The 21,845-nt window shown below is 40.3% G+C and overlaps 1 protein-coding gene across 3 annotated transcripts in view; it reads right to left on the minus strand.

The window, feature by feature from the left end:
* The window catches only part of dnajc6 (DnaJ (Hsp40) homolog, subfamily C, member 6), a 93,187-nt gene that overhangs the window by 34,577 nt on the left and 36,765 nt on the right, over window positions 1-21,845 (minus strand). For all 3 annotated transcript variants that reach the window (XM_055642067.1, XM_055642066.1, XM_055642064.1), the window contains 9 exons: window positions 20,785-20,933; window positions 18,464-18,586; window positions 17,212-17,345; window positions 16,065-16,259; window positions 13,941-14,058; window positions 13,208-13,287; window positions 8,327-8,517; window positions 3,476-3,532; window positions 2,162-2,584 (listed from right to left, as the gene is read on the minus strand). In XM_055642067.1, the coding sequence (XP_055498042.1) occupies window positions 2,162-2,584; window positions 3,476-3,532; window positions 8,327-8,517; window positions 13,208-13,287; window positions 13,941-14,058; window positions 16,065-16,259; window positions 17,212-17,345; window positions 18,464-18,586; window positions 20,785-20,933 (1,470 nt within the window). The remainder of the gene's footprint in view (window positions 1-2,161; window positions 2,585-3,475; window positions 3,533-8,326; window positions 8,518-13,207; window positions 13,288-13,940; window positions 14,059-16,064; window positions 16,260-17,211; window positions 17,346-18,463; window positions 18,587-20,784; window positions 20,934-21,845) is intronic.

Consider the following 21,845-nt stretch of genomic DNA (forward strand, 5'->3'; position numbering starts at 1 on the left):
CGACTCCCGACATTCGCGGAGCTGGGGCGTCCGGCCGCGGGCCGCACTGGATTTGGAGCGCCTCGCAGCCAGGGGTAGAGTTGCCGGGGTCGGAGCTACAACCGGCGCCGCCCGCGGCCCCACCGGCCACAGCGCTGCGGAGCTTACTGCACAGCGACCCGGTAAGGCATTGACCGCTCCCCGCCTCTCCGACCAGGTAGGGGACTAAGAATTAAAGTTTACCCCTTCACCCCCCTTCACATAAAAGCCCTCCAAACTAACTGACTAACATTTAAGCAATGATTTACAGATGTTTAAGCGTCTCCCGGTCTCCAGGGAGGAGGCAGCCGCTACAGTAGTACAGACCTGGGTTGACCATGGGTCGTTTTGGGTCAAGTTTGGCGCCAAACGCGAGCTTTGGTGCGCAGACGACATCTGGAAAAAATGGCCGGTTTTCGGAGCTTTTCGGTTTCTGGAACACCGGATAAAAGGTTGTGCACCTGTACCCTCTAATCTAGGCAGCCTCTATAACCTCTCCTGCATCTACTCCAAAGCCTCCACATTCTTCCTGCAATGGGGCAACCATAAATGCACACAATACTCCAAATGCTGCTAACCAAAGTGTAATAATGCTGCAAATGACTTCCGGACTCATATTTAATATTTAATTGACAACGGGAAGAATACCATGCACCTTCTTTCCCACTCCATCCATGCTCATGGAACTATGGACTTGGATCCCAAAATCATTCTGTACTTGGTTCTTGGTTTCTTGGTCCTCCAAATTATTCCAAATGGAATTTAAACTGGAGGTGGTGAAGGGAGGGCTTAAGGCAGTTATTGGGACGAATGAGCTACTTTAAATTTAGTTGCATCTGGTTGGGTAACTATAGTAGGGTGAAGATTATTCCATGCTTTAATTGTGCAGGGGAAGAACAAATTGCTGTACACATCTGTCTTTGTAGCTGGGATCACAAATTGGATCGAATACCCTCGTCTGCTCCTAATTGGTTTGGGTTTGGTATAGGTCTTGTAATCTATGTCGAGCTGACCATTTAACATTTTGTAAAAACAGGTCAAACGGTGAGCTTCACGTCTGTCTTGGAGAGGGTTCCACCCCAGAGAATTCAGAAGTTCATCAATGCTGTTAAGGATCTCGCTATTAATTCTATATTTTTCCTTTATATTTAACCTCGCAAATAGAGCACCTCATACATCCTCTTGTTAAACTCCATCTGCCATTTCGCCATCCATATCGACAAATGTCTATATCCTGGTGTATACTTTGCTAGCCAACGTAGCCCCATATACATCTAGGTCATTTACATATATCACAAATTATATGCAATTTGCCCCAGCACGGATCCTGGTCACAGACCTCCAGCCAGAATAATACCCTTCCTCTATTACCCTCCAACTTCTACGGATAAGCAAGTTCTAAATCCAAACGACCAAGTCACCATGCTATGCATCTTAATCTTTTACATCAACCTACCAGGAGACACTATCAAATGCCTTACTAAAATCCGTGTAGGCAACATCCACTGCCCTACCCAAAGTCATCTTTGGCACTTCTTTAAAATGGTCAAATCAAGTTAGTAAGGAGTGCCCTGACATGGACAACGTCATGCTGACCATTTCCAATTACGTCACACTCTTCCACATAAGAGTAAATCCTATCGCAAAGTTCCTCTCCATTGGTTTCCCTGCACTGTTCACATTGTGAGCAGAGGTAGATTACCACTCCTATCAGTGACACCTTTATATGCACTTAGTAACAAAAACAAAAAAAAGGCATCAGTGATCAGAAACAAAAATCCTGCCGATTTATTTTCCATATCCAATGCCATTTCGGAAGAGCTGATCTCAGCCAAGACCTCAGCTGCTGCTCCAGCTGAAATCAATTCCCTTGGCTAGACAGAACTCGCATCAAACACCACTTCTTTGCAAGATGGACCTAGATTGAGGTTTCAATTTTAATATTCTGCATATCAAAATGACCAAATAATTTCTCAATCGGTGTATGTAGGTAAATTAAATTTTGATGTGGACAGATTTTTTATACCCGAACATGTCTGAAACACATTTTAAATCTTACTTTAATATTGAAAGTGAGCACTAAATAATTCAGTTTGCAAAAATGCAAGATTCTGCAAAACCATCCCACAGCTTCAATTAATACCTTCACAAATCCTTGGTGACGGTGATAGAGAGGGAGAGCCTGCAGATCTTCGAGGGGTAGAATGTGCTGATCCTGGAGCACCACTGCTCCCATGTGCCGATGGAATAGAGGAGGTGCTGCCAAACAAGTCATTTAGCAAGTCAGAGTTAGTTGTTATAGATCTGGCTTGAGCGGCAGGCGGTAATGCCTGGCCTGTAGCATTTCCATTCAAGCCCAAAAGATCCACACTGTCAGGAGCTGTGGACTGAGAAGATGCCTGTGTTTGGCAACATTTCTGTGTCCTCTGCTGTTTTTCCATGCTAGCAGTACTGTGTTGGCTAGAGAGGGACAGAAGTTCATCATCAGATGGCTCACTGTCTTCATTCACAAGAGCTGTTCTGTCTTCTGACGGTGGATTAGCACCATTCTTATCACTTTTTGTTTCTAAGAAATAACAAAATTGATTAGTTTCATGGTACTTCTACATAAGCAAGCAAGTCACTGGAAAGATACGAGCTATTTTACAAATAATCTTCACATTTAATTAAGAAATTGGAAAGAGCAAGATTTGCCAGTGTATAGCCTTGGGATAAAATTATATGGCAAAGTGATTTTGGTTTTGTACTTAGCAGGTTTGAGAATGTTTTAAAATGCGTTCTTGCAACATGCATCTGGTGTGAACCACAGTTGGAGACACTGACCATTGGAAACCCTTGGCCAATCTTTAATCGGATTTTACCTTGCACTAAACTTTATTCTGTATCTGTACACTGTGGACAGATTGATGGTAATCATGTAAAGTCTTTCCGCTGACTGGATAGCACGGAACAAAAAACATTTCACTGTATCTCGGTACATGTGACAATAAACTAAACAAGTAGGAAATGTTCTTAAAGCAGTGAAATATCCTTTCTTTGATATGAACAATAAAATCTTTGATTTGATCCCCAATTGAATTAGTTTTCACATCATATAAAATTTTGACAGGACAGAAAGCAATGTTAACTTTTAACAATGCAATAAAAATTTGATTAGCAAGGGTCAGGGGTTATGCGGAGAAGGCAGGAGAATGGGGCGGAGAAGGAAAGAAAGATCAGCCATGATTGACTTGATGGACTGTGACACAATTCTGCTCCTAGAATATATGAAAATATTTATATTAAAGCAGCCATCCATTTTACACAACATTCAATTTTCCTTCATAGTTAAAATGTAACGAATACAAATCTGTTGTGTGAAGTGGGGCAATGCATCTGTTATAGAATTAAACAATTCATAGATTCCTTGATGGCCCAGTGATGAGAGAGAGAAAAAAAAAAAGAAAAAAAAACTTACTTTGCCCCGTGCTCTTTACATTATCTGATGCAGTTTCCAAATCCCCCATAGATTTACCTGTGACAATAAAAGTTAGTATGTCACTGCAGACTCAATGATTCAAGACCTACAAATAGCTTCAGGAAGCCTTAACATCAACAAAATTGTTGGATCACCATAACTAACAGTGAATAACATATTATTTGAAATGCCTGGAACATGTAGTATCCTTTCAACTGCTTTTCTATTATCTACCAAAGAAAATAGTGTTTCAATAATACTTCAAAATTTCTACAAAATAGTCAAGTCAAGTCAAGTTTATTTGTCACATACACATACGAGATGTGCAGTGAAATGAAAGTGGCAATGCTCGCGGACTTTTGTGCAAAAGACAAACAACAAAACAACCAAACAAATTATAAACACAAGCATAACACACATATTCTTTTACATAATAAATAATGGAAGGAAAAACGTTCTGTAGAGTTAGTCGAATTGCCTCTGGGAAGAAACTCCTTCTCAACCTCTCCGTTCTCACCGCATGGCAACGGAGGCGTTTGCCTGACCGTAGCAGCTGGAACAGTCCGTTGCAGGGGTGGAAGGGGTCTCCCATGATTCCTTTGTATAATTTTGCTTTTTAAACCTCAAACCTGCTAAATAGAAAGTGTGCAATTTTCTGCTTTGAAATCTACCTCTGGATTCTCTCATCCAATCCAATCACAATTCCACCTACAGGTTGAACACCAATTTTCCAGCACCCTCAGTTCCTTTGTGGTTTATCTCTTTTCACAGAGCAACATAGGTCGGATGATGATGAAATGACAATGCACCCCTGGCCTGCTAAACACACCCCTCCAGTGTCGCCAAAGCACCATGAAGTGCCGGAAACTTAAATAAAAACAAACATAAAATGTAAATTGAATATGAATGATGAGAAACATTAGCACAAGTGTAAGCAAGGGTGATGTACAGTGCCCTTCATAATGTTTGGTACAAAGACCCGTCATTTATTTATTTGCTTCTGTACTCCACAATTTGAGATTTGTAATAGAAAAAAAATCACATGTGTTTAAAGTGCACATTGTCAGATTTTAATAAAGGTAATTTTTATACATTTTGGTTTCACCATGTAGAAATTACAGCTGTGTTTATACATAGTCCCCCCATTTCAGGGCACCATAATGTTTGGGACACATGGCTTCACTGGTGTTTGTAATTGCTCAGGTGCATTTAATTGCCTCCTTAATGCAGGTCCAAGAGAGCTCTCAGCACCTAGTCTTTCCTCCAGTCTTTCCATCACCTTTGGAAACTTTTATTGCTATTTATCAACATAGTTGTGCCAATGAAAGTCAAAGAAGCCATTATGAGACTGAGAAACAAGAATAAAACTATTTTGGAAAAGGTCTTGTGGACAGATGAGACAAAGATCAACTTATATCAGAGTGATGGCAAGAGCAAAGTATGGAGGAGTGAAGCAACTGCCCAAGATCCAAAGCATACCACCTCATCTGTGAAACACGGTGGTGGGTGTGTTATGACCTGGGCATGTATGGCTGATGAAGGTACTGGCTCACTTATCTTCATTAATGATACAACTGCTGATGGTAGTAGCATAATGAATTCTGAAGTATATAGACACATCCTATCTGCTCAAGTTCAAACAAATGCCTCAAAACACATTGGTCGGCTGTTCATTCTACAGCAAGATAATGATCACATACTGCTGAAGCAACAAAGGAGTTTTTCAAAGCTAAAAAAAAAGGTAAATTCTTGAGAGACCAAGTCACTCACCCCATCTGAACCCAATTGAGCATGCCTTTTATATGCTGAAGAGAAAACTGAAGAGGACTAGCCCCCAAAGCAAGCATAAGCTAAATATGGCTGTAATACAGGCTTGGCAGAGCATCACCAGAGAAGACACCCAACAACTGCTGATGTCCATGAATCGCAGACTTCAAGCGCAGTCATTACATGCAAAGGATATGCAACAAAATACTAAACATGACTACTTTCATTTACATGACATTGCTGTGTCCCAAACATTATGGTGCCCTGACATGTGGGGACTATGTATAAACACTGCTGTAATTTCTACATGGTGAAACCAAAATCTATAAAAATGGCCTTTATTAAAATCTGACAATGTGCACTTTAACCACATGTGATTTTTTTTCTATTACAAATTTCAAATTGTGGAGTACAGAGGCAAATAAATAAATGATGGGTCTTTGTCCCAAACATTATAGAGGGCACTATATTTGAACAGTAAACAGTGCAATAGCAGTGCTTCCAAAGTGGCAACACTTAGAATTTCACCGGTGTTGTATTGATAATCAAAAGTTGAAGGTTTATGGCTCTGACACAATTTGCTTGGCTGTCTTTAAACATTTTATCCAAGGTAAATTGTTTTATGTGGTTTGATCTTTCCCTGTGTAACCCTCCAACAAGTGGAGAGTTATCAGCTATTGTTCCGTCATGAAGGTACATTGCTTTAATTAATCCACTGAATAATTCAATCAACTTGTCCATAGTCGGTCTTGCTTACACAAGCAACTCAAGAACATCTTCTTTCTCTTTAAACACGTTAAGCCCTGTGAACTCGATGCTTCCATCAGGTGAAACATCAAGGCAGGCCACAATTTATACCAGCATATGTTATTGTATGTTCTTCCAGACACCAGTGACGAAACAAAGTACGTCTTTCTTGTTAAACTCTTTAATGAAAGTTTCTACAGGCTTGCCAGCATTTACCACATCTATTATGCGTTTCATGAAAAGTGAGCGATGACTAGCATTCAAAGAGTGTAGTATTCCTTGGTCTTGGGGTTGGATAAGGGATGTAGTTTGGGGTTAAGTACGCTGTATGAACATTTCTCTTGCATTGGCGATCAGCTTTGGGGCGAGGTGAACAGTTGTCCAGAAGAAGAAAAATGTTGCAATCTTCTGGAAGGACTACAGATGTGCAGAGTACTAGGCTTCAGGCACAAACAACTTTTGAATCCAGTCTACGGTGTTCATTCCACCATTTTATTTATGCTGTATATTACAGGGTAAATTTTAATGCCTTTTAAGGCATTTACTGTCCTTCCTTTCCCTTCCCCCATCACCAGTGGCTTACAATTGTGTGTCCCTGTCCCTAGAATAGTAACTCTATCCTTAGATTGTTTGAATCCCGTGGGCCCTTCTTCATCCTCCGCTGCTAATGTCCTTTGCTGTGTGCATCGCCAATATAATGCAGTCTCATCTGCATTGTACACTTGCTCGAGAATCAGGGGCTCGTCAGCTACTCTTACCATCTTTCATACTCTTTCTAACGCTCACTTGCTGCTTGGAATCTTATTACTTTGTCTTTTTGCTTCTTTATATCATAAACAGTTGATGAACTAACAACACACATTTTCCGCACGGAAACACCGTCGTCAAGCTGTAACAAAATATATATATATATATATATATATATATATATACACATATACATATATATATATATATATATATATATATACATATACACATATATATATATATACACACACACTTGTGCCTACACTTGTTACCTTGACTGGCACTTAAGGTCACGCTTATAAGTCACAGCTAATATATGCAAAAATCGCACAAAACAGAGGAATCATTCCCCCAATAGCTCTGGATTTTGACAAATAACTCCTTTGCGACGGAGAGGCACAACCCGAAAGAACACGCATGACACAAAAGCCTCAAAGGTCGGCTGCACGAGGTGCCCCCAGGACACAAAGATGGCCAGACCGGACTTTGAATAATGGCGCCAAAAATGCAAAAAGTTCACTGTGCAGTTGCATATGCGACAAATAAAGCACTTTTATTGACTATTGGTGGTAATTTGGGCCAGGTTATTGGGGTGGGCAGACCATCAGTTGCTGGAAAATCAGCGCGCAACCTATACTACCTATATTTTCCCCATAGTTAGCACCATTGTGCCGAATTCAATAGATATTCCAATGCCATTCCACGATACAAACATAAAATTAACCAGTCACTCCCGTCAAGTAATGAAGGAATATTGTGGTTGGACATGCCATACTTTACTGTGCCCTGTCCAACATAGCAGCTCAACTAATATCATAATGAATAATAAACCTGTTCATTATAATATTGTCTGTTGGATCTTGCAGTGTGCAGTCCTAGTACATTACACAACAGACCAATTTTTAAAATAATTTAAGTGTATTGGGTGCCCAGGGATCATAAGTGTTGTTGCATGGATCAATTCTTTGTTTCTTTTTCTTGGACGAATATTGTTGAACTCCATTTTGATCAGAGCCATACACAAAATCTCCAGGGCCACCTTCCTTCGATCTACAGGTGTTTAAAATTTAAATTAATGCAATCAAGAAATCCAAGCTTCTCATATGTGAAAATGGTCGGCACCCTACTCTCTCTCTCGTTCTTCCCCCCACCCCCACTTTCTGTAAACTGCAGTCATTATCAGTTTAAATCTAAAAAGGTAGCTCAAGTATGCCACTAATAAGGCCAGATTTAAAAATTAATGACCGTACACAAGCTAACTGGAATATCATGGTTAGTTGCTTCTATCCCCAGTTAACACACAGAAGGAAAACATTACTCATATCCAATACCAAACTCCAACTGACATACCACATTTCTACGAGTCATACCACATCTATTCCTAGTAACAAAGATAAGTGTTCCACGGAATATTTGCTCCTTTTAATATATATATTTTTACCTCGATCTACATTACCCTCATCATTAGTTGATCAGACAAGAAGAGATGAAAGGACTGTACCAAAGCCAAGTGTTACACTCATGGCTATGAACAAGTTAGGGCAATATCAATTTTGTGTACCATCTTAGACAGAATTATAGTAATACCTGCTGCTAAGGTTTCTTGATGTTCCTGATGGCTTGAAAAGAGGATATTGGGTACAAGATCTTTGGTGTTCCTTTCTTCCCAGGGTGGGGTCAAGTCAAATCTTTTATCAGTGGATTCCACCTCCACCTCCAATATTACATGAAACAATGGGGGATATTTTTCTGGAGAATCACATGCATCCAACTCGGATCTAAAGGCAAGACAAAAAAAGTTATATTAACAGATGGTTATTACCCGTTTTTGATTAGTCCAATTCTTAGCAAATCTGTTCTGAGATAGTTAGATGTCAATAAGTTGCATAGTCCTTCAGAACCAGACTATGCATTTACTTCCTCCACTCCTTATTTTAGCTGTTTAACTACAAATACAGCTCAGATGCATAAAAGCCCAAAAGGAAACAGTTCAACTGTTGAATCAGTTTTTAATGTTGTTTGGCTTCAGGCAAAACAGAAACAAATGAATTTATACTGTTAAAAACACAATAGAAAAAAAAAGTTAGTGTAAATGATGTATATTCATGCTCCAGTACAGAATGGCATAGTGATTCAAGTTTTAACGGTCCAATAATGTTTCTGATGAAATGAACCAAAACATGTTTAAAAGAGCAATTAAATGCGTAATCTATCTCTGCATTTGTGAAGAAATATATTTTGAGGGGATGATGATGCTAATATTGGAGTTAAGGCAAGATCTTTTAAGGCAAAATTGACGGGTTCCGGAAGTGGCGGTGCTGCCTTAGCAGCTGCAGCTCGCCCGCAGTCCGTCTGTTCTTTCTTTTTTTGTTGTTTTCTTGTCCTGGGTTAGTTAGTTAATTTGAGTTATTAGTTTGTGTATGTGTGGGGGGGGGGGAGAAACTTGTTTTAGTCTCTTCCTTCTGGGGGGGTGCGACTTTTCTTGTTGTATCCCCCGTCTCCGTCTGCGCTGAGGCCTAATGACGGAGCTGGCGGCCTCCAACTGGGACCGACCTCGAGGCTCCGGAGGCAGAACCAGCCAGGACTTACCAGCACGCGGCTGGCCGACCTCGGGGCTAAGGTGGCGGCGGCCCGACTCAGGGCTGAGGCAGTGGCGACCCGACTTTGGAGGTTCGGCCGCGGGCCAGTGGACGACATCGTCAGGAGCTCGCAGGTCACAGGTTGGTGACCTGTTTTTCCGGAGCTCCCGCAACAACAACTTCGGCAGCTTCGACCGCCTCGGGCCGCGCAGAGTTTGAACCGGCCCGTTCGCGGAGCACGGTTGAGCCGCGGGACTTACTTACCATCACCCGGCGGGGTCACATCGGAAGCCTGGATCGCCTCAGCGCAGAGTGAGAACAAGGAGGGAAGAGACAAAGACTTTAAGACTTTTGCCTTCCATCACAGTGAGGTGTCTGGTGAACTCACTGTGGTGGATGTTAAATTTGTGTTTATTGTGTGTTTTGTTATTTTATTATATGTATGACTGCAAGGCAACAAAATTTCGTTCAGACCGAAAGATCTGAATGACAATAAAGGATACTTTGACTTGATACTTTGACTTTTTTTTTAAATGAATGGAAGTATCGCAATTTATTAAACAAAAAGTGCCGAGGTGTTTCCCACCTTTGAAAATGGATAAATCACCAGGATTGGATGCAATATCCCAGACTAGTGAAAGAACCAAGGAAAGAACTGATGACAACTGCAGATGTAAGTTTACAAAGTAAAAAAAAGTGTTGAAGTAACTCAGTTGATCAGGCAGCATCATGACCTGCTGAATTACTAAAGCATTGTGGGCTTTTAAAAAAATAAATAAAGCAACTGGATGTCCTGACAATATATATATATTTTTATAGACTTCTTTGGTTACACGGTTGGTGGCAGAAGATTGGAGATTTAACATTATACTATTGTTCAAAAGGAAGGGATAAACAGGTCATTGCAGATCAGTTAGTTCAATTTCAGGTGATGGATAAAATTACTGGCATCCAATCTAATGTACCACAAATTACCATTAGAAAAGTCAGATGAATCACGGGCATTCAAAACAAATTTGTTGAAGGTTATTCTGGAGTAATGTGACTGAATTTTGAGGTCATGGAGTGATACGGCGTGGAAACAGGCCCTTCGGCCCAACTTGCCTACTACGGCCAAAGTCTCAGCTACACTTGTCCCACCTGCCCACATTCGACCCATATCCATCCAAACCTGGCCTATACATGTACCTGTGTAACTGTTTCTTAAACGTTGGGATTGTCCCTGCCTCAGCTATCTCCTTTGGCAGCTTGTTCCAAACACACTCCACCCTTTGTGTGAAAATGTTACCCCTCAGATTCCAATTAAATATTTTCCCCTTCACCATTAACCTCTGGTCCTCGATTCACTTTCTCTGGACTAGAGACTCTGTATCAACTTGAGCTATATCTCTCACAATTTTACATACCTCTATAAGATCATTCCTCATCCTCCTGTTCTCCAAGGAATCCAGTGAGGGTAGAATGTTTCATGTAGATTACATGAATTTCACCAGGCTTATGGCAGCCTGATCAACAAATTAATAGTCCAGAGGATTTAAAGGATCCTGGATTTTAGATTAGCTCAGAATTAAAAAGGTAATGGTTTACAAATGTTGATGTGAAAAGATGAAGTCTATTACCAGTGGGACACTACATGGCTCCCTCTCTCTTCAAATTTGCTTTCTCTCATGTTAGTGATTTTGCCCAAAATGTGAGGAATATGAGAAATTTGGCAAATACAAAAATTGACATGCTTGACAACAAGAGAAAATTTTCAGAACAGAATAATATCATATTTCCCTATTATATACGAGCCCATTCATCTTATCAAGTCTACTCTGGGTCTCAGAGAAACACCATCAATCCCACGTCTGCAATTAATTCCTTGTAATCTAGTCTCTCACATGCTCATCAATTTTACCCACCCACCTAGTCCAGGAGCAGGTTAGTGGCCAATTAACCCAACAATCCACGCATATTTGGAACGCAGAAAGAAGCCAGAGTCCCTGGGGGAAAAAAACCCTACCCAGCCATGTTCATAACTGATAGGAGGAGAATTAGGCCATTTAACCCATCAAGTCTCCTCCACCATTCAATCATGGCTGATCTATCTTTCCCCCTCAACCTTATTCTCCTGCCTTCATCCTATAACCACAGAGCCAGGTCAGAGAAAACATGCAAATTCCATACAGTGAGCATGATCAGGACTGAACCTGGGTCACAGGAGTTACAAGGTGGCTGTGCCTCTGCTGCCCCAGAAAGTGTGGTCAGTTGATCAGAAAATTAGCATGCAGAATTCAGTCTAGAGAATGAGTCAATGCATTTGGGGACTTTCAACAACACATATGAAATAAATGGGAACATATTGAGGGAACGTAAAGTGATAAGGGGACATTATATGTGTATGTCCAAAATCAAAGATGGCAGAACCGATCAAGGGATATTTTGGTTCATTATCCATAACATAAAATGTAAGAGCAGCAAGATTTGCCTAGAACCATATCCAACACAAGCTGGGTCAGAGCAAGTCTCAGTCATTAGATTGCAGCAGCAGAAATCTGAATGCCTTGCACAGATTTGTGAAGATGATGTTAGGATTGAAAAACTGTAGCTATTGAGAAATACTGGTCAAGAGAAGGTTGTTTTATTTGAAACAAAGGCATCTGTGGGTGGAATTAATCGAGTTCAAAATTATGAGGACCAAGATAAATAGGAAAGACCTCGTCACAGGGTCAAAAACCAATTGACATAGATTTTTTAAAAACATTGGCTGAAATATTAGAGGGAAGATGAAGGGAATGATTATCAGAGTGTGGGAGGCATTTGAAAAGTGGCGTCTGAATGGCAGGCAGAATCATTGCCCAGATTTAATCAATATGATAACCTACCTTAAAAAATAAATCAAATACTTGGCTGTGATGGCTCCTCCTACATATAGACTGAAGATCACAGTTCTGGCAAAGAGGATTATACAGGGAGGGAGGAGGGAAGCAATGGAGTAACTTTGCAATTGCTTGGACACAGGCTGTGTGATGTGCAAGGATTTGGTAACAGTCTTGAATAAATGCCCCCCAGTGGTTAGAAACTTCAAATAAATTTGTGGAGGAGTGTGTTCCTTCAAAGTAATGTGTTCCTTCCAAGACCATCAGAGTGTTCACTAACCAAAAGCCTTGTTGAACCAGGGGGTCTGCAATATACTGAGGACCAGATCTGTTACGTTACTAACAAAATATTTCAATCTAAACCATACTTGCCCTTTTCAGATGCTGACCCAGCTCATGTATTGTCATTTAAAAAGAAAAGCTAATATTTATACTTTCTCATGGTCCTCTGTAGTAGCCAAATTAAGGTTTACCAATAAATATCTCTTAAAACATTCAGCAGAAAGCTATCGTAAAGTTACCGTGGGATTTAGTGCAAATGGGTGATTGATCGTTGATGCAGACTTGCTCGGCCGATGAGCCGTTTCCCCGAATATATTGTCTTCTTAATTCGACCTAAAATGTGCGTGTTTAATTCTGCAAGTTCATTTTCAAGTACTAATGTACACAGTTTGTAGCAAATATTGGAACGATTAGGGCTTTGATGGAAAGGCTGGAAGGGAGCCAAGCTGTAACGTGACTGGTAAATACTGGAAAGAATGTTTCTATTTAAACTGCAGAAATTAAATTGGGGGGGGGTGGGGGGGGGGGGGGGGGGGGGGGGGGGGGGGGGGGGGGGGGGGGGGGGGGGGGGGGGGGGGGGGGCAGTGATGACAGACGTGATGAGGCAATAATTAATTTTGAATATTAATAAAAAGTCATTAACATTTGATAGATTTTGTTCTTGGGGCAAATTGCCTATTAGAGTAAAAATATCCAGAAATATATTTTTGTTGGATTAAAAACAGAATAGCTAGGCTCTTACTCACTTTGCAAACTTTAATATTGTGGTTCCAGGAGCAATGAATCCAGTGTGAACTTGAATTTGAAATATCTGGGTGTTTGTTAGCTAAATTGAGAAAGGAAAAAGGCAAAAAAAAATTAGATTCTAATAACAAATGCTAGAAATTTACAATGAAAGCAACATTGCATTATAGACCATACATATAACATAACTTTCTGACTAGTGATTATATGGATTGTACTGTTCAGTTCAAGATTGTGATGCCACAAAATTTTACGAAAATATTCTGTTTGAATCTAGAACTACAACCTTGAAAGCCTGAATATGAAAACAATAGCATGTGTTAATAGATAAAAGGAAAAAACATTCAGAACATAGAACCACAAAGTGCCATAACATGCATTCCAGCCCACCATGTCTGCACTGACCATGATCCCAATACAAACTAATCCCGCCTGCCTGGACATGGTCCACATCCCCTATTCCCTGCCTTTTCATGAGCCTGTCTAAAAGCCTCTATTACTATCATATCTGCTTCCACCACCTCCCCTGGCAGTGCAAAAGCATGATTTGTCCCATCTGTGCCTTTCATAATCTCATGCACTTCAATAAAGTCACTACTCAGCCTCCAATGCTCTAGAGAAAACAATCCAAGTTTATCCAATCTCACTTTATTGCTAATACACTACAATTCAGGTGAATTTCCTCTGCACCATCGCCAAAGCCAAGCCAACCTTATTTATAAAAAAACGACTAACCTTTGCTTGAAGTCTTCCGCCAATTGTTGACCGCATATGAGAGGCAGCTACAACAACATCTCCATGGGCACTAACCCCCAAAGAAGCAAAGACTTTTCCCTCCTGGATTCGATGTTCCCTTTAGGATTTAAGACATTTTTAAATTGTTTATTATTTTGCTCTAGAAAGCCTTTAACATTCTTGCAGGGTGAGGTACTATTGAATTTAGCATTTATGACATCATGCAAATGACATGGTCGCAAGAATACTTATTTCCAACAGAGTCAGTATCTTAATACATGGAGAGTAATACTATCCTCTACAGTAGACAAAAGTGCTGGAAAAACTAAGCGGGTGCAGCAGCATCTATGGAGCGAAGGAAATAGGCAACGTTTCGGGCCGAAACCCTTCATCAGACTCTTCTTCAGTCTTCAGACTGAAGAAGGGATTGGGCCGGAAATGTTGCCCATTTCCTTCGCTCCATCGATGCTGCTGCACCCGCTGAATTTCTCCAACACTTTTGTCTACCTTCGATTTTCCAGCATCTGCAGTTCCTTCTTAAATACTATCCTCTATCGTTGTACATGACTGTTGACTGCTGCATAAAACGGATCATCTAATATTAAAATTTGGATATGTATTAGATAAAATTGACATATGGACAGGGACATGGATAGGAAAGAATGACAGGTATATGGGCCAAACGCAAGCATTTGTGACTAGTTTAGATGGGGCATACTGATCAGCATGGAAGAGTTGGGCCAAAGGGCCCATTTCCATGCTGTACAATTTCAGGCGCACTGCCTGAATAATTCCAATATTATCACAATGAAGCTGAACATATATACAGCAATTTTGCATCGCATTAACGTTATAGCCTCAAGGCAAAGCTCAGAATTTAGATTACTTCAACCAATTTTGCATATCACCTATTCTATGAAAGATGGTTTTTATATTATATTCGACTTCATGGATTCAAGGTCAGTTTATTGTCACATGTACCAATTAAGGTACAGTGAAATTCGAATTACCATACAGCCATACTAAAAAAAGCAACAAGACACACGACTACATAAAAGTTAACATAAACATCTACTACAACAGATTCCCCATGTTCCTCACTGTGATGGAAGGCAATAAAGTCCAATCTCCATCCTCTTTATTCTCCCACAGTCTGGGCGGTCGAAACTCCCTGTCGGGTTGTCGGAACTCACAAAGACAACCCGTGACAGGGATCGTGAACTCCGTGATGGCAAAGCGCCTGTCCCACTTTCCCGTCCTTGGCACGCAAATTACGCAACCTCGTGGTCACGTTGAGGCGCACGGGCAGCGTGTGGCCACGCGGGGCCGGTCCCACTGAAAAGCGCGGAGGGGTATGTAGTTGTGAGCGACATCGCGCAGTGCTCCGAAATTTTTGTGGCGATCGAAATCTTCGCGCGCCAACGGCCTGTCACGGAACTGATAGCCAAAGTGGGACAGGCCCAAGAACCTGGCGCGACGCAATATCTCACCTCCAACAGGAGCAGAAGCAGGCAAACGATCGCCGAACTCAGCCTGGGGCTCACGGCCATTGCGGTCCAGATCCGCCCCCACTTCTACTCCCAGAGCGGGGCCAAGAAAATTGAAGATGCAATAGGTGACGTTTCAGGTCAAGACCCTGCTTTTCGAACTGAAGAAGGGTCCGGACCCGAACTGTTACCCATTCCTTCCCTCCAGAGATGCTGCCAGTCCCGCTGAGTTACTCCAGCTTTGTGTCCATCTACAGACGACGTCACGCACTCCAGACGTACGTGCGTGCGCATGAAATCGCGCGCGACCTTCATGGGACCGTCACGGCTCAACGCGACCACGAGGTCGCGTAATTTGCGTGCCAAGGACACGCAAGTGGACAGGCCCTTAAGATCATGTTACATTCATCTTGTCTGCTATTTCAGTCAATGAATTTTTTGCTATGGATTAAAGCTATATAGTGACTGTGCATTTAATAATAATAATAAGTAAAATAAAACTCCAAACAAGTTCTAATGCCCATGTAGTTAAATAGATACAAGAAATCATGATGCTCATTGACCAAATGCACAAAATTGGATGGCCATGCTTTCATGGAAATCTACAACAAAATACTTTAAAGTCTTAAAATCATACCTCATTTTATCATATTCTTGTGCAGTTGAAAAAATCTTTGTTTCACCAATAAAAACCTCAAAGAAAGGTCGGCAGCCATTTCTCTGCTTGTTGAAGCAAGGGACCGGGCTCACGGTGACGGTTTTAATGATGAGGGGTTTGCAGTGTGGGAGCGTAGGTTTATCAGAAACCATTTCACAGATATATCCAATGTACCTGAAATGAAAACGGCAGCAACGTTGCAATCTGGCAATGCTTAGATGGAGAAAATACATCAGCTTCAAAATCTACTTCAATTAGATCGTTAAAACGCAAAAGGAAGGCAATTCCTCAAACTACTTTAGTCCTTACTGGAAGCTTTTACTAGCAGAGATTGTAACAGAAAGGAAATGAAGGAGATGCTGAGAGGGCCAAGTAAAACATAGTTACTTTACTAATTTTTACATACTGTTAATTTGTTATGGTCGGATAGTCGGCGACTAAACAGTCTCCCCCATCTGGTTTGCCACATGAGAAGGGGGCTGTGGATCCCCAGCAGCACCAAAAACACGACCTGTCAAAGGGCGGATGGGCTCCTAGCGAGCCACATTTCAGTAGAAGTTGCGATCACTGTCGTACATAGGATTGTAAGGCACCGTGCCTGTTGATGTTTTCAACAATGATGATGATGTTAATTTGAGAATAAGTAGAATAGAACTTTGCAAAATGCTTTTTCAAAGAGCCGGGAAAGATCATTTATTCTGATGGCACTGTGCCCATTGTTGATGGACATACCTTCAGAATGGAGATGAGGAATTTCTATAGCCAGAGGATGCCGAATCTATGGAAATCACTGCCACAGACGGGTGTGGAGGCCAAATCATTGGGTATTCTTAAAGCAGAGATTGATAGGTTCTTGATTAGGAAGGGTGTGAAAGGTTACGGGGAGAAGGCAGAAGAATGGGGTTGAGAGAGACTGAGGCTGTGGATATACTGTAAGTGGAGTCACATCTTCTCACCACCTCGTCAAATTCTCCACTAATATCAAAAAGTAGATGCAGTGGGATTGAAATGTTTATTTAATAGTTATGGTGCAAAGAGCATGCTGCGGGATGAAAATTATGACTTGGAGATATTGCAATACCAATGAAGAGGTGACCTATGGCAGGCGATTTCTAAAGTTACTTACCGCCTGTGTGAAGGCCAAAGTACAGGCTCTGGTCGTTTTGTATTCAGTAACTGAATGGCTGGAACTGGGCAAGAGAACAGATGGCAGAAACAGAACATTCCGCAAACTAAAATGGCAGAGGCAGGACAGCCATCCTAGAACGTTAAAAACAAAGAGTATGGAAATGCAAAATATATTTCACAAACTTAACAAACCAAAAGACTCCAACAAAAATCTTGAGCAGAAAATTAACTTTCAAATTAGTTCCAACAGGAGGTGGCAGGGAGTAGAATATTTTGCTTTCCCAAATGTGATTTCTTCATTCTCCCCAAAGTCCCAGCCTGACAACTTCCTTTCTGCAGTCTGCAGGGATTATTCATGTTACTTTATCATGACTATTCCACCTGGTGCACGGCACAGAATGTCAAGTGCTGGATCTGAAGAAGCAAATGGTTCATCCATGGGCAAATCCCAATGCTCCCCAGTGATGCCAGGCAAGTGTCAACCATCTATCCTATTATGCTGATGTCAACATTCTCTCCTGCTCCAATAACCCGAGTAATGAGACTCTAATTATGCTCAGTCAATTCAAATGCATAGCTCATGCGGTTTGCATGCCTTGCATCGAATTCATTAAACATACACACTATCCAAACATCCATCATAACAAGAGATTTCTAGAACTGACACAAAAGCTTCAAGGATATACTCAAAGTGAGCTTGACTCATCAACTTATAGAAATCCCTAACTCGTGTTCACTTAAAGCAGGAAAATATTATCCAGCAAGGCAATGAGCACCTCAATGCCCTTTGATGGGAGAAAACAGGTCAAGCAAAAATCATAGCAAGATTCCGATTCAGATTCAATTTTAATTGTCATTGTACAGTACAGAGACAACGAAATGCATTTAGCATCTCCCTGGAAGAGCGACATAGCAAGAGTACAAGACCTTCCAAACAGCCCATCTGCCCGACGGTCAATGGTGGAGTCTGTACGTCTTGCAAAGACCTAACTGGCCACCTCAGAACCTATGGAACTAGAGTGGAAACACTTGACCCCTGGGACTTCCTTAGAGAAGACTTTGTGAACAACAAGAATTCCCAGAATGGTTTTCACATTCCCCACTTGACTTTCCAAAAAATGTCAAACTTAATGTTGCCCAGAGTTAAATGAGGCGACACAAAACATCCTTTTCTACATTCCTTCAAATTACATGGAAAATTTACCCAAGAGCATTTTCAATAGCCTTCAGTTTTTTTTTTTGCATCTTACCACACAGTGAATAGCACAGACATTCTTGGGGTTTTGCTGCAGCCAGTGATGTATATTCTTACACACCGCATACAAGTTGTGTAAACTGGGGGCTTGTCGAGCTGGCCAGCTGCATTCAGATATCTATTCAGAGAGATGGCAAATAGCAAAAATTCTTAAAAGAGAATTCCATGTGCAGCATCAAATACTATTTTACAGAAAAGGTTGGGATATAACAAACAAAGCAATAAAGAGCAAGCATGCATCATATCAACTGCAAGAACCACTTGGATGTATAAATTATCTTTTTTAACAAATTACTTATTTGCAGTATGTGGGGACCCCTGGCTAGAGAGTCTAGTCCTAATCCGAGTTCTCCCTCAGAGATGATGGCAACCACCAGTACTCAGCGCTGTTGGTGTGCGATTGAGACAATTTATCAAAAGATGACAAAATGTCAATTCAGAAAGAACTTTTTTCAGATGAATATGCTCAATAAAGCTCAAAAGATTCAGGTTGTAAATACAATATCCTACAGATCATTATAAGGGTTTCTAAATATAACACATTGAATTTACACTAAACTTACAGGTTCAAAAGGAAAATTATTGCACAGTTCAATATTAATTGAGTGCCAGTACCAAGGACGGATACAGAGAGATTTCAATTCTTGACCACCATTCAGCGATGTAACATTATGAATATCGAAAATCTAATTTTCCACGGTTCAGATGTCTATTATAAAATGTAACGATTGAAGTGCAACCACTCATGCAAATAAACCTCAAGTTAAGAATCAGCTCCTTTAACAAAGATGGGGCAAAAAATTCTGTGTAAATGACATTTTCAGCAAATATTTTATTTTACTTTTCAACTATTATGTTTCCTTTCACAGATGCATCACTGCTTAAGATCATATCAACTGAACTATCTTGAAACAAGGATTTGGGAGGCAATATCAGGGAACCACTATGACAAACATATTGCTATTAGTCTGGAGGCACATGTCACCATAGCAGATAAAGGCCTCACAAGACACCATTGAAAACCTGATTAGTGTCATTCACAAATCTGATAATTACATTGCCACCATTATTAATAATTACATAAACCTGGACTAAAATCAATTAACAATGTAAATTCACTGGCTGAAGTTGTGGAACGCAAACTCCTATTTTTAGACTATTACTTCAAGGCCGTTAAGCATTCACCATATCATTATGATCTGATAAGTCTTTTCATGATCTAATGGGAATTTCAGTTTGAATAAATTAAAATATGATTTAATTTGCTTAGTTCTTTTACCATATTTCTACATATACACCAAGATCCTTCACTACCAATAAAATCTCTGAAATATTGTCATTGGGGTGTATAAACAGCGTGGCAGTTTGCGAGCTGTAAAATCCAAACTCTTGTTTAAATAATTGATCAAAAAATAATTAATGGCCTGGACTGTCCTCTATATTCTTGAATTGGGCTTGATACTTTTAATGTGCTATTGAAAATTTAGAACGGACAAATAAATTGCACATTTATTAAAATATATTAGAGTGCTCCCTAAATCAGAAGTACGATGCTGATAGTTACATCAAGCTCATGGAATGCAATAATATTAGGATACAGGAATTTGTTTCATTACAACTCTGAAGCATCTTAGAATACATTAAATATACAATTTAAATGTTAATTGCAGATTGGCAAGATTATTACAGATCAGATCACATGCTAAACCGCAAAACCATATAAACCATATAACAATTACAGCACGGAAACAGGCCATCTCGACCCTTCTAGTCCGTGCCGAACACATAATCTCCCCTAGTCCCATATACCTGCGCTCAGACCATAACCCTCCATTCCCTTCCCATCCATATAACTATCCAATTTATTTTTAAATGATAAAAACGAACCTGCCTCCACCACCTTCACTGGAAGCTCATTCCACACAGCTACCACTCTCTGAGTAAAGAAGTTCCCCCTCATGTTACCCCTAAACTTCAGTCCCTTAATTCTCATGTCATGTCCCCTTGTTTGAATCTTCCCTACTCTCAGTGGGAAAAGCTTTTCCACGTCAACTCTGTCTATCCCTCTCATCATTTTAAAAACCTCTATCAAGTCCCCCCCTAACCTTCTGCGCTCCAAAGAATAAAGCCCTAACTTGTTCAACCTTTCTCTGTAACTTAGTTGCTGAAACCCAGGCAACATTCTAGTAAAAATCCAAAAGATCTGTCAAACATCTATTTTAAATAACTTACTTAGAAATACACAAACAAAATAGTAATAATCTCACATGTTCTTGTAACCAACAACATACAAGAGGTTCATTAATGTACACTTACTCTATTGTGAAACTTGGCACTTCTGTATGATTTCTGAGATAAATTGAAAATTGTATAATGATCCAGGTGCCTTGAATCCAAGAATGATCGCACATCATCAATTTGATTCTTGAAACTTAACTCCACTCCTTCAGCAGGATAGGATATCACTAGGAAAGAGCAGAAACTATCAGATAGACATTAATCTCCTTAACATATTTCACTGTCAGCATTTTTCCTTCACATATTTCATTTTAAGGTTCCATTTTCTACAATACATTTGAAACTGAAAACTTCAGCAAAGATCTGTAGTTCTAACCGTCTAATTTCACTATTCCACAAATCCATCATAGTTTTCATCCAATCAAGTTAAGCAACATTGGGAAACAATTATAGGGTCCAGTTTCAAGAAGCCATAGTTGCTTTATGTGCATTTTTGTTCTCTTGAGTCGCTTCAGTTAGTCTCTGAAATTCGATATACAATACACCGGCCATAAACACCTTTTTACCACTCTGTGACTAACAGTGAAGATGTACTTTCAGCGACGAAGGCCAGGCAATTTGAATCTTCCAATAAGATATGATACATATCATAACTTAATAAGGCATCACAAAGCCTTTGGGCAATCATCAAATATGCAATTCTAAATTTCATGAAGATTCTATTGAATTAACCAGAAACGAACACAGGCTAGAAGATCACATGTGCAATTCCACACAATTTCATTTTATTCCATCGACCTCCAGAGTTAATTCAGAAAGATTTATTATATTTCTCCACTGCCACCTCCAGCACAAGTTATGAACATTCAAGGACTCAAAATCAAGTCGACTATATCTAACTTGGGCAACAGAGCAGAAGACAATCATTTCGAACTCACCCATATCAGTCCAGACTTTTTTTAAAGTATATAATTATGTAAACAGATATGGGTCCTTCACCCAGACATTACATGAAGTCCTAAAAACCTTTCAGAAGTAATTGGATATTCATTACCAGCTTTAAGTTCCATCCAACTGGAGATTTTTGGATCACGAAAAACTTACCACTGAGAAAATCTTTAAGGAACTAATTTTCCAAA

The sequence above is a fragment of the Leucoraja erinacea genome, chromosome 10 (genome assembly GCF_028641065.1).
Source record: "Leucoraja erinacea ecotype New England chromosome 10, Leri_hhj_1, whole genome shotgun sequence".
In the NCBI taxonomy this organism is placed as follows: Eukaryota; Metazoa; Chordata; class Chondrichthyes; order Rajiformes; family Rajidae; genus Leucoraja; species Leucoraja erinaceus.